Source organism: Cuculus canorus, chromosome 19 (assembly GCF_017976375.1).
Source record: "Cuculus canorus isolate bCucCan1 chromosome 19, bCucCan1.pri, whole genome shotgun sequence".
NCBI classification, from domain to species: Eukaryota; Metazoa; Chordata; class Aves; order Cuculiformes; family Cuculidae; genus Cuculus; species Cuculus canorus.
In genome coordinates this window covers 12,431,722-12,444,020 of record NC_071419.1, presented here as the reverse complement: position 1 = coordinate 12,444,020, position 12,299 = coordinate 12,431,722, and the positions used below count along the sequence as shown (strand labels likewise).

The 12,299-nt window shown below is 63.9% G+C and overlaps 1 protein-coding gene across 1 annotated transcript; it reads right to left on the bottom strand.

Annotated features, from left to right (window-relative positions):
• Window positions 1-1,929: 1,929 nt before the first annotated feature.
• Window positions 1,930-6,407, bottom strand: LOC104059123 (POU domain, class 5, transcription factor 3). The gene is made up of 5 exons (XM_054084568.1): window positions 6,042-6,407; window positions 3,758-3,869; window positions 3,132-3,262; window positions 2,428-2,592; window positions 1,930-2,181 (listed from the first exon to the last, which is right to left on the bottom strand). Exons 1-5 carry the CDS (start codon window positions 6,405-6,407, stop codon window positions 1,930-1,932), a joined length of 1,026 nt encoding a protein of 341 aa, XP_053940543.1.
• Between the last annotated feature and the right edge of the window lie 5,892 nt (window positions 6,408-12,299).

The window sequence follows — 12,299 nt, the reverse complement described above, 5'->3', positions numbered from 1 at the left end:
GTTTTGTTTTGTCTTCTGGGTCAACTGAAAGCAGAGCAGGAGGGGTTGAGTGGCATTTGGGGTCCTGCGGGGCCAGGGCTCCATCCTTGCTGGAAAATTAGATGATGAGAATGTGGAGAGAAGCAAACCTTGGGGAGGTGAAGCTTTCTGCTGCCCACTCTGCCAATTGCCAGCCTCCAGCACCCCCAGCAGATGCCGGGCAGCAAAGGGCAGCAGCGGGGAGGGTGAGTTCCAGTGGGTACATCAGGCACTGGGGAGCAGATGGGGATGCGATGGGCTGGCATGAGATGGGATGCAGGGCAAACCAGGGGGATCCTGCCCAGAGCGCACCCTCAGCGGATCCCACAGTGCTTGCAGCGACCCTGCTCCTGTCCCGCCTGCAGCAGCTGCAGACAGCAAACCCAACCCTTACTGGCAGTGGAGCTGAAAAAGCAGCTCTTTGAAGCTTTCCCTACAAGGTTGGTCATTCCATCGCTTCCGCTAAGGGAAAAAGAAAAAATCCCTTGGGAGCACAGGCTGGTGGTGAACCAGGCTGTGGAGGCCACAGCAGTGAAAAGGGAGGTGTCACTCCCCAGAGTCTTGCTTCTCCTGGCTGGGCTGGCACTGCGTGGTTCTCACCAGCTCAGCTCCTTCTGCCCACCTGGACCTGCCCGGCTGCGATGGCACCACGGCCGCCCCAGGCTGGACCATGCCCGGACCATGCCCATGGGGAGCATGCCTTGGCTCACTGGAGCCACGAGGGCAGCCCCAAGGCTTCCCAAGGCTGGAGAAGCTTGGCAGTTCCAGCCACATCCCTGCCTGCGAGATCCCACTGGGTTCTGCCCTAAGCTGCAATGGAAAAATCCAGTTCAAACCAGTTGGAAGGTGGCCCCCAACTCCTGATCACCCGTGCTTTGGGGGGCACAGCCCCAAGCTGCTGCCTTTCTAGGGCAAAGCTGCCACCATTCCTGGTGGTGGAGATGACCTGTTTGGGAGTGCCTCCTGCCGCTGGGCTGCCTGGCACCGCGAGGGAGCTGGGATGCAGGGGAGGCGAGGAAAAGGTGAACTCTCGTGCCCCAAAGTACTGAGATTTATTTCATTTGCCAGAGGGAATGCGATTCAGAAAAAAAAACCAAACCACAAATATAAAGATCATCAACTACAGCGGGCTGAAGGCACGGGGTGGTGCAGCGTGGACAGGACGGTGCCAGCCCCTGCGCTGGGGCCCCCGGGGAAGATGGTCCTGGGGCAGCAGGAACACGGCTGGAGCGGCATGGGACCCCCACCCCTGGCCCCCAAATGAGCCCTGCCAGCCTGCCCATGCGAGGGCAAAGCTCTCCTGAGTGCCCGAGTGAGCCCTCACCCACCTCCAGACCCACGAGGGTGGGCAGAGCTGCCGGGGTCCCCAGCCCTGGCCCCAGCGCCCCAGCCCCGCTCTACGTGACAGGAAGGGGGCACCAGGGGAACTAGTCATCACTACAGATATTTTTCCCGTTAAAAAACTACAACCAAAAGCCATTAAAAGAAAAAAAAATAAAACCAAAACCCCACCCCCCTCCTCCCCATTCCCCACCCCTCGAAAAAAAATCTAAAAAAAATTCATCATTTCTGGGTCTTGCAGGAGAGCGGCTCAGCTGGGCAGAGGCGGGCACAGGCGGCTCTGCTCCGCACCCCGGGCACGCGTGGCAGGATGCCGTGGGGCAGGAGCAGCTGCCCCCCAGGAGAGATCAGAGTGGGAGCTAATGCTGCTGGGACCAGTAAACTCACCTAACTGGGAAGAGCTGGGAGCAACCGCCTGTCCTTGGTGCCCCAGAAGCCCTAAGGCAGCCCAGCGAGTGCCCGGGCAGGGAACGGGATGGTGCCCGTGCCCGCAGTGGGCAGAGCTGCCCCCGCAGATCCAGCCCGGCCGCGGTGTCGGGGCAGCACCGCGCCGGCCCCGCAGCCCCCGGTTCATTGGTTGTTGTTGCTCATGGAGAGCCCAGGCTGCAGCGCTTGAGGGAACATCTCGGCTTTGTGGAAGGGTGGCATGTAGACAGGAGGGGACGGTGCCAGGGTGTAGCCCTGAGATGTCACTGGGACAGGCAGGCCAGAGGGCACCAGGGACTGGTTCATGTCATACATCACCCCCTCCGCCTCGTTGCCGAAGGGCAGCAGCAGCCGCTTGCCTTTCTGACGCCGGTTGCAGAACCAGACCCGGACCACCTGCAAGGGAGGGGAGACAGGGAAGGCTTAAGGGGGTGAGCACAGGTGCCGTGTGTGTGTGTGACAAGGGGACCCTTCTGCTGGTGGGATCTCCACAGCACACAGCATCCCCACTGCCCCAGCCCTTCCTTGGGGCTACCAACCCTGGCCACCCTCCCACAGCTTCCAGTATCAAACTGGCCTGATGTGGGTGGTCAGGAGCCATGGCCACTTGGGGCACCCACCCTACAACCCCTCCCAACCTACATCTTTGTCCAGATTGAGGTCCTCTGCGATCTGGGAGATCTCCTGAGGACTGGGCTTCACGCATTTGCGGAAGAAGTTTTCCAGTGTCCCCTTCACATTGGTCTCGATGCTGGTCCTACGTTTTCTCTTCCGGGCTTGAGCCAACACTTGCTCTGCATTGCACATCTGGAGACAAGGGAGAAGCCACACGCTGGGTCACAGGGCTAGAAATGTTCCCATGAGGCTCTGGACACATGTGCTGCGGCTGCAGAGGTCTGGGAGGGACAGGCTTTGTCCCTGTGACTGCCCAGCGAATGTCACCCTCTGCAGCTGGGGCTGTTCGCGGTGTGCCAACACTGCAGCCTGTACCTGCCGCAGGGGGATCGAAGCATCTTAGTCCAGACTCCCCAGGGAGCAGCGAGCTGCACCTCGAGCCCAGCTGAGACTCCAGCAGGACCTGGCTGCTCCGAGAGGGACGCTGCCACGGTTTTATCAAGGTACTGGGGAGGAAAGGGGTGTGAAATTGGGCTCCTCCAGCCCGGTATAAATGCGATACCCAGTGGCTCCCCACCCAACTGGGCTGAAGCCTTGGCAGTGATGCTACTGTGGCACAAGGCGCCTGCTGCTCTCCTCCTCTCTCCCAAAAAACATGTGTAAACGGGATGAGAACCTGCAGCTCGACAGCTCGCGGTGCCCTTGAACCCCAGAACTCCCCGGCCCCATACCTCTTGCATGTTGTCTGTGTTCTCTGCCTCGTTGAGCCAACGCTGCAGCAGTGGCTTCAGTTTGCACATGTTCTTGAAGCTGAGCTGGAGCGCTTCGAAGCGGCAGATGGTTGTCTGGCTGAACATCTTCCCTGCATGGGGAGAGGCAGAGTGTCACGCACCGCTCCCGCCCGTTTTGGGGCATCTCCCCCCTCTAGCACCTCCTCCCACCCAGCATCTCCTGTGCCTGGGAATGGGGAACCCTGCCACTGTGCTGCGGCATCTCCCCCTTCCAGCACCGCCTCTCCCAGGGAATGGGGGGTGCCGCTCTTGCACTGCCGCATCTCCCTGCCCCTGGGAAGTGGGGAGCAGGAACTGCATTCTCCCTGCTTCTTCGGCAAAGATTTATAGCACTCAAACACTCTTCAACAAGAGCTGTAGTTATTTTAATTCGGTGTTTTGTCAAACCCTTCCTGGAGTACTTAACAGGGCTGGGGGAGCCCCAGGAGCCCTGGGGCTGGTGCTCACCAGCTCCTTTACAGGTCGTTAAGGAACAAAAAAATCTCCATTCCCAGGTGTTCCACCCCCTCCCAGGACTCTCCCTTCCCCCCGGCTGTGGGGCAGACAGGACCCACAGGACCCTTTACCGTAGAGGGTGCCCAGGGCCAGCCCCACGTCAGCCTGGGTGAAGCCCAGCATGATGCGCTTGTGCTTGAGGTCCTTGGCGAACTGCTCCAGCTCCTCCGAGGTTGGCGCATCCTGGCAGGGGCACAGACAAACTGAGAGGGGACAACTCCTGCCGAGAGCTTGGTCTGCCGGCGGTTGAGGAGGGGGTTCGTGGGTGGCAGAAGGGTTTTCCCCAATTCCTGAACGAGGGGCTCTGCTCAGGGACCCCAAAACTCCTCCAACTCCTCCCTGCCCCACTCAGGGGCACCCCCTGGCCGCCCAGCTCCCACCACGCTGGTGTGGCAGAAGACCAGGGTGACACGAGGGGACAGCAAGCGAGTCCCGGGAGCATACAGAGCCCCTGGGAACGTCCCCTCTGTCCCAGGGCTCGGACCCTCCCGACCTGAGGCAGCGGTGAGAGGCATCGCCTCTCTCCCACTCACCCCACGAACCCTCCCCACGGCTCCGGGGCACCCCCTCTCCATCACCCCGGGAAATGTCTCAAATGAAAGCGGCCACGATCCAGTGGGATTCGACACCTCCTTGCCACAACCAGGCTGGAAAGAATTATACCTTCTGGAAAAGATGCTTCCCTCCCTCCCTACAGCGCAGCCTTGAGCGGCTGAGGGGGAGTTTGGCGTCTTTTTACTCCATTCCCACATACGGTGCGAAATTTCGGGTTTTACAGACCGCCTCCTTGCCGTCAGGTCTTGGCTTTTAGCTCCTGGAGGATATCGAGAGGAAGGAGCCCGAAGCATCCCTGCTCCCGAATCCTCACCTTCCCGCGACTGGGAAAAAACATTCCCAGTCCCCTCTAGCCACCCGGGGGATGCGCAGCCCTCGACTCTCGCATCCCGACGGAGATGCTCCCAAATCCCTGCGGCACCAACGCGGCTAACAGCCCAGTCATCACCGGCTCTGCCCGGGGAAAGCTGACCCCCAAACCACCTTACCTCAAAACTGTCCCCAAATCCCGAAAACAACCTTTCTTACCCTAAACCTACTCCCCCTCAGCCACCTTTCTCACCTCAGAGCCGACCGCCAAGTCTTGAAAACCACCTTTCTCACCTCAAACTTGTCCCTCAGGTCCCCTAAACCACCTTTCTCACCTCAAAACTGCCCCACAAGTTCCCAAACCCACCTTTCTCACTACCAAATTGCCCCTTAAAGTCCCTCAAACCACCTTTCCCACCCTAAATCTGGTCTCAAGTCCCTAAACCCACCTTTCTCACCCCCAAAAGCTGCCTACCCCAAGTCCGCCTATCTTACCCCAAAGTTGCCCCCACAATTTTGGAACAGCACCTTTCTCACCCTAAATGTGCCCCCCTCAAGTCTCTAAAACTACCGCTTTGTCATCCCAAAGCTGCCTTTGAAGTCTCAAAAACCGCCTTATTCATCCCTGCGGTGCCTCCTCGAGGCGCTCGGCACGGAGCCGCTGCCTCCGCCGGCGGCTGCGGAGTGCCCGGGGCCGGCGATGCTCAGACCGCTCCCTGCTCCGATGGGGCGCACAGCAGCGATCCCCGGTTCCCCCTCCCTCCGGCACCGGAGCGGGCAGACAGGACGACATTGGCAGAGTCCCCGGTCGCCCCATTGCTCCGGGCTGGCGGTATTCGGGGTGGCTCGTTGCCCCGACGGGGCTCACGGCAGCGAATCTTGGCTCTGCTTCCCGCAGGGCACGGAGGGGACTGCGGTACCACCGGGGCAACCGGAGAACTGTCGAAGAGGTCGGGCAGCACCGACAGAGTCCCGGTTTCCCCAGGCTGGCGATGCCCGGAGGTGGCCGAGCCGGTCTCTGCCCTTACGGGGGGGCGCACAGCAGCGAGATGGGGCCTCACTCCCTGCCGGCACCGGGACACGGAGGGGAGATCAGTTTCCCCTACGACACCGGCAGAGTCCACGGTTCCCCCGGGCTGGTGATGCTCGGGGTGGCCGGGACACTCGCTGTCTGACGGGGCGCACGGCAGCGAGCCCGGGCTCCACTCCCCGCCTCCGCCGACGAACCGGGGCACGGAGGAGAGCGCGTTACCCCCGACTACACTGGCAGAGTCCCCGCGAATGTGTTTGTTTCACTCGGTTGCCCAGAGCCGGCGATGCCCGGGGTGGCCGGGCCGGTCGCTGCCCGACGGGGCGCACGGCATCGAGCCCGTGTCCCGCTCTCCGCCTCCGCGGCGGCTCCGGGGCACGGAGAGGAACGCGGCTCCCCGGGGCACACCGCTGCGGATCAGGACATCCCTCCACGCCGCACCGCGTCCCGTCGGGGCTCACCTCGTCACCGCTGTCGCTGGACTGTCCGCCCTCGCTCGCGGCGCCGCTGGAGCTGCCGCTGCTGCCCAGCGCCGGGTGCCCGCCCGGGCCCGGGGGCGGCGCGGCGGGGCACAGCGGGGCCCCGGGGAAGGCGGCGGCGGGGAAAGTCGGAGCGGCGGGGGCGGCCGGGGCGGACCAGGGCGGGGCGGGCGGCGCGGGCAGCCAGGCGCGGGGCGGCGGCTCCCGGGGGGGCTCGGGCTCGGCGGAGAACGGGAAAAAGAGCGGCTGGGCGGCCGCCCCGTCGAAGCCGCCGCGGGGAAAGGGCGGCGCGGCGTCGGGCAGGAGGCCGAAGGGGGCGGCCGGCAGCGCCCCGTCGGGGCTGAACATGCTGCCCGCGGCCCTAGGGCTCCATGCGCGGGGCGCGGGGCTCCCCGCCCGCCGCTGCCTCCCCGCTGCGGCGCCGCCGGGGCTCTGAGTGCGGGGGCAGCGCCGCGCCCGCCCCGATGGAAATGGGGCTCGGCCCCATTGGCCCCGCGGCGCGGGGCGGGCGTGAACTTGATCCCCCGGGGGGAGGGGAGGGGGCACCGAGGCTAGGGGGGTGGCTGAGACCCCCTTTGGGCTGTGTTCCCTCTGGGCTGTGCCGCCCTCGGCGCCGCGGAGGAGGGCGGGGGACACACAACCCCCTCGAGTTTAGGTGTGATGGGCGTGTCTGTGCCCCACATTCGCCCGAGCCCCTCTTTGGGCTGAGCCCCCCCTTGTCCTGAGCCCCCCCGAGGCCGAAGGGACACCGGGGAGGGGGGCACTTATCCAAGTGTTGGGGCAGCATCAGCCCCAGGGACACCCCAGAGCACCGAGAGGGACCCGGGGGTGGTTTGGGGACAGGGATGGGGACAAGTCGGGACGAGTCCGGGACCGCAGGGTGAGCCCGGGGCCGTTGAGGGGCAGCGGGGCTGGACGGGGCTCAGCCACCCTCCACTCCAGGTGCCCCCCATCCCTCAGGGGGGCAGCTGGGCCCCCACCGCGCTCAGCCTCTCGACGGAGCGGGTCTGTCCGGAGCCCCTCAGGTCGGGGTGCGCCTTGGCGAGCTGATTGCGGCTCTGGCTATCGGCCCATCGGCTCCTCAATGGAGCAGCCTTGATAGCTTCTGTCTGACGGGCTTTCCTCTCCTCCTGCCCCTCACAATGGGGCCGTCGGGGCCGCCTCTTGCAGCTCCCCCTGCCCTCCCTCCCGCTTCGCCAGCGACAGGTCCTCACTGTGCCCAGCGCCGGTCTGCGGGGATCTGCCACCCCGGGGGTGGGATCTGCCATCCAGGGGAAAGCATCTGCCACCCCGGGAATGGGATCTGAGATCCAGGGGAAAGCATCTGCCACCCCGGGAATGGGATCTGAGATCCAGGGGAAAGCATCTGCCACCCCGGGAATGGGATCTGCCATCCAGGGGAAAGCATCTGCCACCCCGGGAATGGGATCTGAGATCCAGGGGAAAGCATCTGCCACCCCGGGAATGGGATCTGCCATCCAGGGGATGGGATCTGCCCATCCGGGACTGGGATCTGCCATCCAGGGGATGGGATCTGAGATCCAGGGGAAAGGATCTGCCACCCCGGGAATGGGATCTGCCATCCAGGGGATGGGATCTGCCACCCCGGGACTGGGATCTGCCATCCAGGGGATGGGATCTGCCACCTCGAGGATGGTATCTGCCACCCCGGGACTGGGATCTGCCATCCAGGGGATGGGATCTGCCACCTCGAGGATGGTATCTGCCACCCCGGGACTGGGATCTGCCATCCAGGGGATGGGATCTGCCACCTCGAGGATGGTATCTGCCACCCCGGGACTGGGATCTGCCATCTAGGGGATGACATTTGCCACCCCGGGACTGGGATCTAACACCCCAGGGATGGGATCAGCCCGCCCGGGGCTCCCGGGGCTGGGATCCGCCCGGTGCCACTCCCAGGTCCCGGCACATCCCAGCCTCCGGCGGAGCAGGCCGATGCGCTGCCGCCTGCTCGCTGTTTATTGACCCGGATTACCGGGAGCGGCTGCGTCTGGCACCGGAGGGGGGGGGTGGCTGCGGGAGGGGGAGGAGGCGCCCGCTCTGGGGCCCGAGGGGGCTGGAACCCAGGGACCTGCACCCAGGGATTGGCACTTATGAACAGGGACAAAAGGACTGGGACACAGGGATTGGCACTCAGGACAGGGACAGAGGGATGGGGACACAGGGACTGGCACCCAGAGATGGGGACAGAGGGACTGGCACCCAGGGACTGGGACACAGCACCCAGAGACTGCCACCCAGGGAATGGACCCATGGGCTGTCACTCGACAGCTGGTACTCAGGGACTCAGACCCAGAGGCTGGCACCAGGGTGCTCATACCCAGAGGCTGGCACCCAGGGACTCGTACCCTAAGCAGCAGCAGCAGGTGGCACCCAGGGACTGGCAGCAAGGGACTGACACCGAGGGACAGGTACCAAATGCCAGGGGCTCATACCCCAGAGCTGGCACCTGCAGAGTGAGCAGCGGCCCCTGGCACAGCACGGGGCACTGCACACACAAGGGGGACAGAACAGCCCCCGCCTCAAAACAATATTCCTATAAGGAAAAAAAATGACCTAGAGGATGAGGTGGAATCAAAGTCCCTCCCTGGCTCCTGGCTGGGCAAGGCCCGGTGTCCTGGGGAGTGGGCATCCCAGGAAAATGCACCGAGGGGCACAACCGCTTGGAGGGGCTCCTGACTGCAGCCCCATCTGTGGGAGCCCCTGCTCAGCCCCTTACCCTGTGGGCACAGGATTTGGCCATGCAGGGGGGAGCCGGGCACAGGCCCTGCTGCTTGGGGTGCCAGTGCCCCAAACCAGGCTTGCAGGCTGCCCCACTGCCAGCTCTGCTGCCAGCCCCACTGCCTGCCCCACTGCCAGCTCTGCTGCCAGCCCCACTGCCTGCCTGACTGCCAGCCCCACTGCCTGCCCTGCTGCCTGCCCTGCTGCCAGCCCCACTGCCAGCCCCACTGCCTGCCCTGATGCCTGCTTACTGCTCCTGCCTGCCCCACTGTCAGCCCCACTGTCAGCCCCACTGCCTGCCCCACTGCCTGCCTCATTGCCAGCCCTGATGCCTGCCCCACTGCATACCCCCTTGCCTGCTTACTTCCACTGCTCCTGCCAGCCCCACTGCCTGCTCACTGTCAGCCCCACTGCCAGCCCTGCTGCCTGCCCCACTGTATACCCCACTGCCTGCTTACTGCTACTGCCAGCCCCACTGCCAGCCCCATTGTCAGCCCCACAGCCAGCCCCACTACTGCCCCATTGTCAGCCCCACTGCCCAGCCCCATTGTCAGCCCCACAGCCAGCCCCACTACTGCCCCATTGCCAGCCCCACTGCCAGCCCCATTGTCAGCCCCACAGCCAGCCCCACTACTGCCCCATTGTCAGCCCCACTGCCCAGCCCCATTGTCAGCCCCACAGCCAGCCCCACTACTGCCCCATTGCCAGCCCCACTGCCAGCCCCATTGTCAGCCCCACAGCCAGCCCCACTACTGCCCCATTGTCAGCCCCACTGCCAGCCCCATTGCTAGCCCTGCTGCCTACCCTACTGTATACCCCACTGCCTGGTTACTGCTTCTGCCAGCCCCACAGCCTGCCCCACAGCCTGCCCCACAGCCGTGGGCAGAGGAAGTCTCGCCGCGGGGCTCCCTCGCAGCCCTCAGCCCGGCTCCTCCCCGGCTCCCGCTGTGTCCCGGGGTTTCAGAAGCTCCTCGGCCGGGCAGTGACTCCTCTTCCCTTTGATTTATTGTTCCCGGGCCGGACCCCCCCCTCCTGCCAACCTGCTCTTTCTCTCCATCCCCCCAGGAAGCCCCCAGTCCCCGAGCCTCAAACGCATTCCTGCTCCCTTTCATATACAGGCGAGGGGAAGGCAGACGTTGACTTTGAACCGGTCCCTTTGTCGGCCCGGGCCATTGTGGCCGTGATGGTTTTAGCTGGGGGATGTGGAGGAGCCAGTGGGGTTCCCCCCATCCATGTCAATGGGGCAGCTTTGGGGGGGCTGTGTGGGGTGCTCAGGGAGGGCTTGGCCAGCACCTCCTGTGGGGCAGAGCTCTGGGAGGAGGAAGGATGCGTCCCTCCATCACCCCAAGGCTGGAGCTGGCTCATGGCTCTGGGTCTGCAGCCCAGCCAGGGATGAGAGATCCGTAACCTAGGGATGAGGGGGTCCTGCTAGGAAAAGGGGACCAGAAAGAAATCTATGTGTCCCCCGGGGTCACCTGGTGTGGCAGCAGGCGAGGGGATGGAGACACACATCTGCTTTTCCTCCCATTGCTGCACCTACTGGTTTGGCTCAGAGAAAAGATTTTAAGAGCGTGCATCTCCGCAGTGATGTTTTATCAGCTTTTAGCCCACCCTCTCTCCTGGGGCAGGGGATGAAGAAGCCGTTTGGTTCATGCTGGATCTCCCCAGGCCTTGTGCCCAAGGCCATGGCCCTGTGGGCTGCAGCCCCACAGTGGGTCAGGCCCCACGGCCAGGGGGTGCCCACAGCCTCCAGCCCTGGTCCAGGTGAGCAGGGTTGGGCAGCAGCTCTGCTCCAGGAGCTCCATTCCTTGAAGGAACACCAGAGCTCCTCTAGTTTGCTTAGCTGCTGGGCTGGGTGGATGGGATGGAGGGTTGGTGCTTCCAAACCTAGATGAGATGAAAGTCCTGAAGGATGGGGTTGATCCAGGTCTGTCCCCTCACGGAATCAACCTCTGCTTTCAGAGCCCAGACTGTGATTTGGGTACCGCCTGCATCACTGCCACACCTGAATGCACCAGTCGGTGCTCACTGCTGTTTTACATCTGGGGAAACTGAGGCACAGAGAGACCACAGCCCCTGTGCCCAGCTCTAGGCTGTTCAGGAGTGTCTGTGACAGACACGGTGTCCCAGGACAAACGTCTGCTGTGCCCAGACACACAGTGGCTTCCCAGGGGGCCTGGGAGCAAGGGTGTCATCCTGGGAGGAGCAGCTGGGCTTTCCTCAAAACCAGAGCTCCCCCAGAAGCCTGGGTGTGCTCCGAAGGGCTGCTGGGCTCCGAGAGCAAAAAGGATGACTTTGGGGACCTGGGAAAGTGAGGTGCAAGGCTGAGTTTCCCTAGGGATGAGCCTCAGAGCAATCCTGGGTGATTTGGGGTGCGATGCTGCAGCTGGAGACCCCAGAGCCACCACAAGACCCCCAGGGCCACCCATGAGACCCCAGAGCCACCCACGAGACACCCAGAGCCACCCACGAGACCCCAGGGCCACCTATGAGACCCCAGAGCCACCCATGAGACCCCAGAGCCACCCACGAGACCCCAGGGTCACCTATGAGACCCAGAGCCACCCACGAGACCCCCAGGGCCACTCATGAGACCCCAGAGCCACCCACGAGACTCCCAGGGCCACCCATGAGACCCCAGAGCCACCCACAAGACCCCAGAGCCACCCATGAGACACCCAGAGCCACCCACGAGACCCCAGGGCCACCTATGAGACCCAGAGCCACCCACGAGACCCCAGGGCCACCTATGAGACCCCAGAGCCACCCACGAGACCCCAGGGCCACCCATGAGACCCCAGAGCCACCCACGAGACCCCAGGGCCACCTATGAGACCCAGAGCCACCCACGAGACCCCAGGGCCACCTATGAGACCCCAGAGCCACCCATGAGACCCCAGAGCCACCCACGAGACCCCCAGGGCCACCCATGAGCAGGTCTGGGCATCCCAGCTGGAGCATCCCTGAGGGTGCTTGGGCGGTGAGTCAGCTCCCACCCTTGGGGCTGCCGAAACCAGGAGGAGACGAGATGGTATCAGCCTGATGGGGGGCTGGAGTGATCAAAGGGCCAGGAGAGCTGATCCAGCTTGCCACAATGCGGGAGGCGATAGCCCTTATCTGCCGGCCCCGCCGAGGTGCGAAGGGCCCGGCCCTGGGGGAATGGGGATGGGGGGGGGGGCGGCTGCTGCAGGGGGAGCACAGCCGGGGGCTCCAACCCTGCCCTGGGAAACCTCTCCTGGTAAACTCTGAGAAGCAAGGAAAGACACTCTGGGTCCGGGAAATGCCTTGGGAAGGGTTTGGAGGCTGCTCCAGCTGCAGGGTGGCTGTTTGCCGTTTCTCGTGGAAGGTTTTGGAATGGGGAACCCGCAGCATCCTCCCTCCCCATCCATCCAAACTCACCACCACCACCACCCTGTCTCCCAAGAGGAGCACCCTGAGAGGAACATCCTGAGGAGCATCCCAAGAGGAGCAGCCTGAGCAGCATTCTGAGAGGAGCAT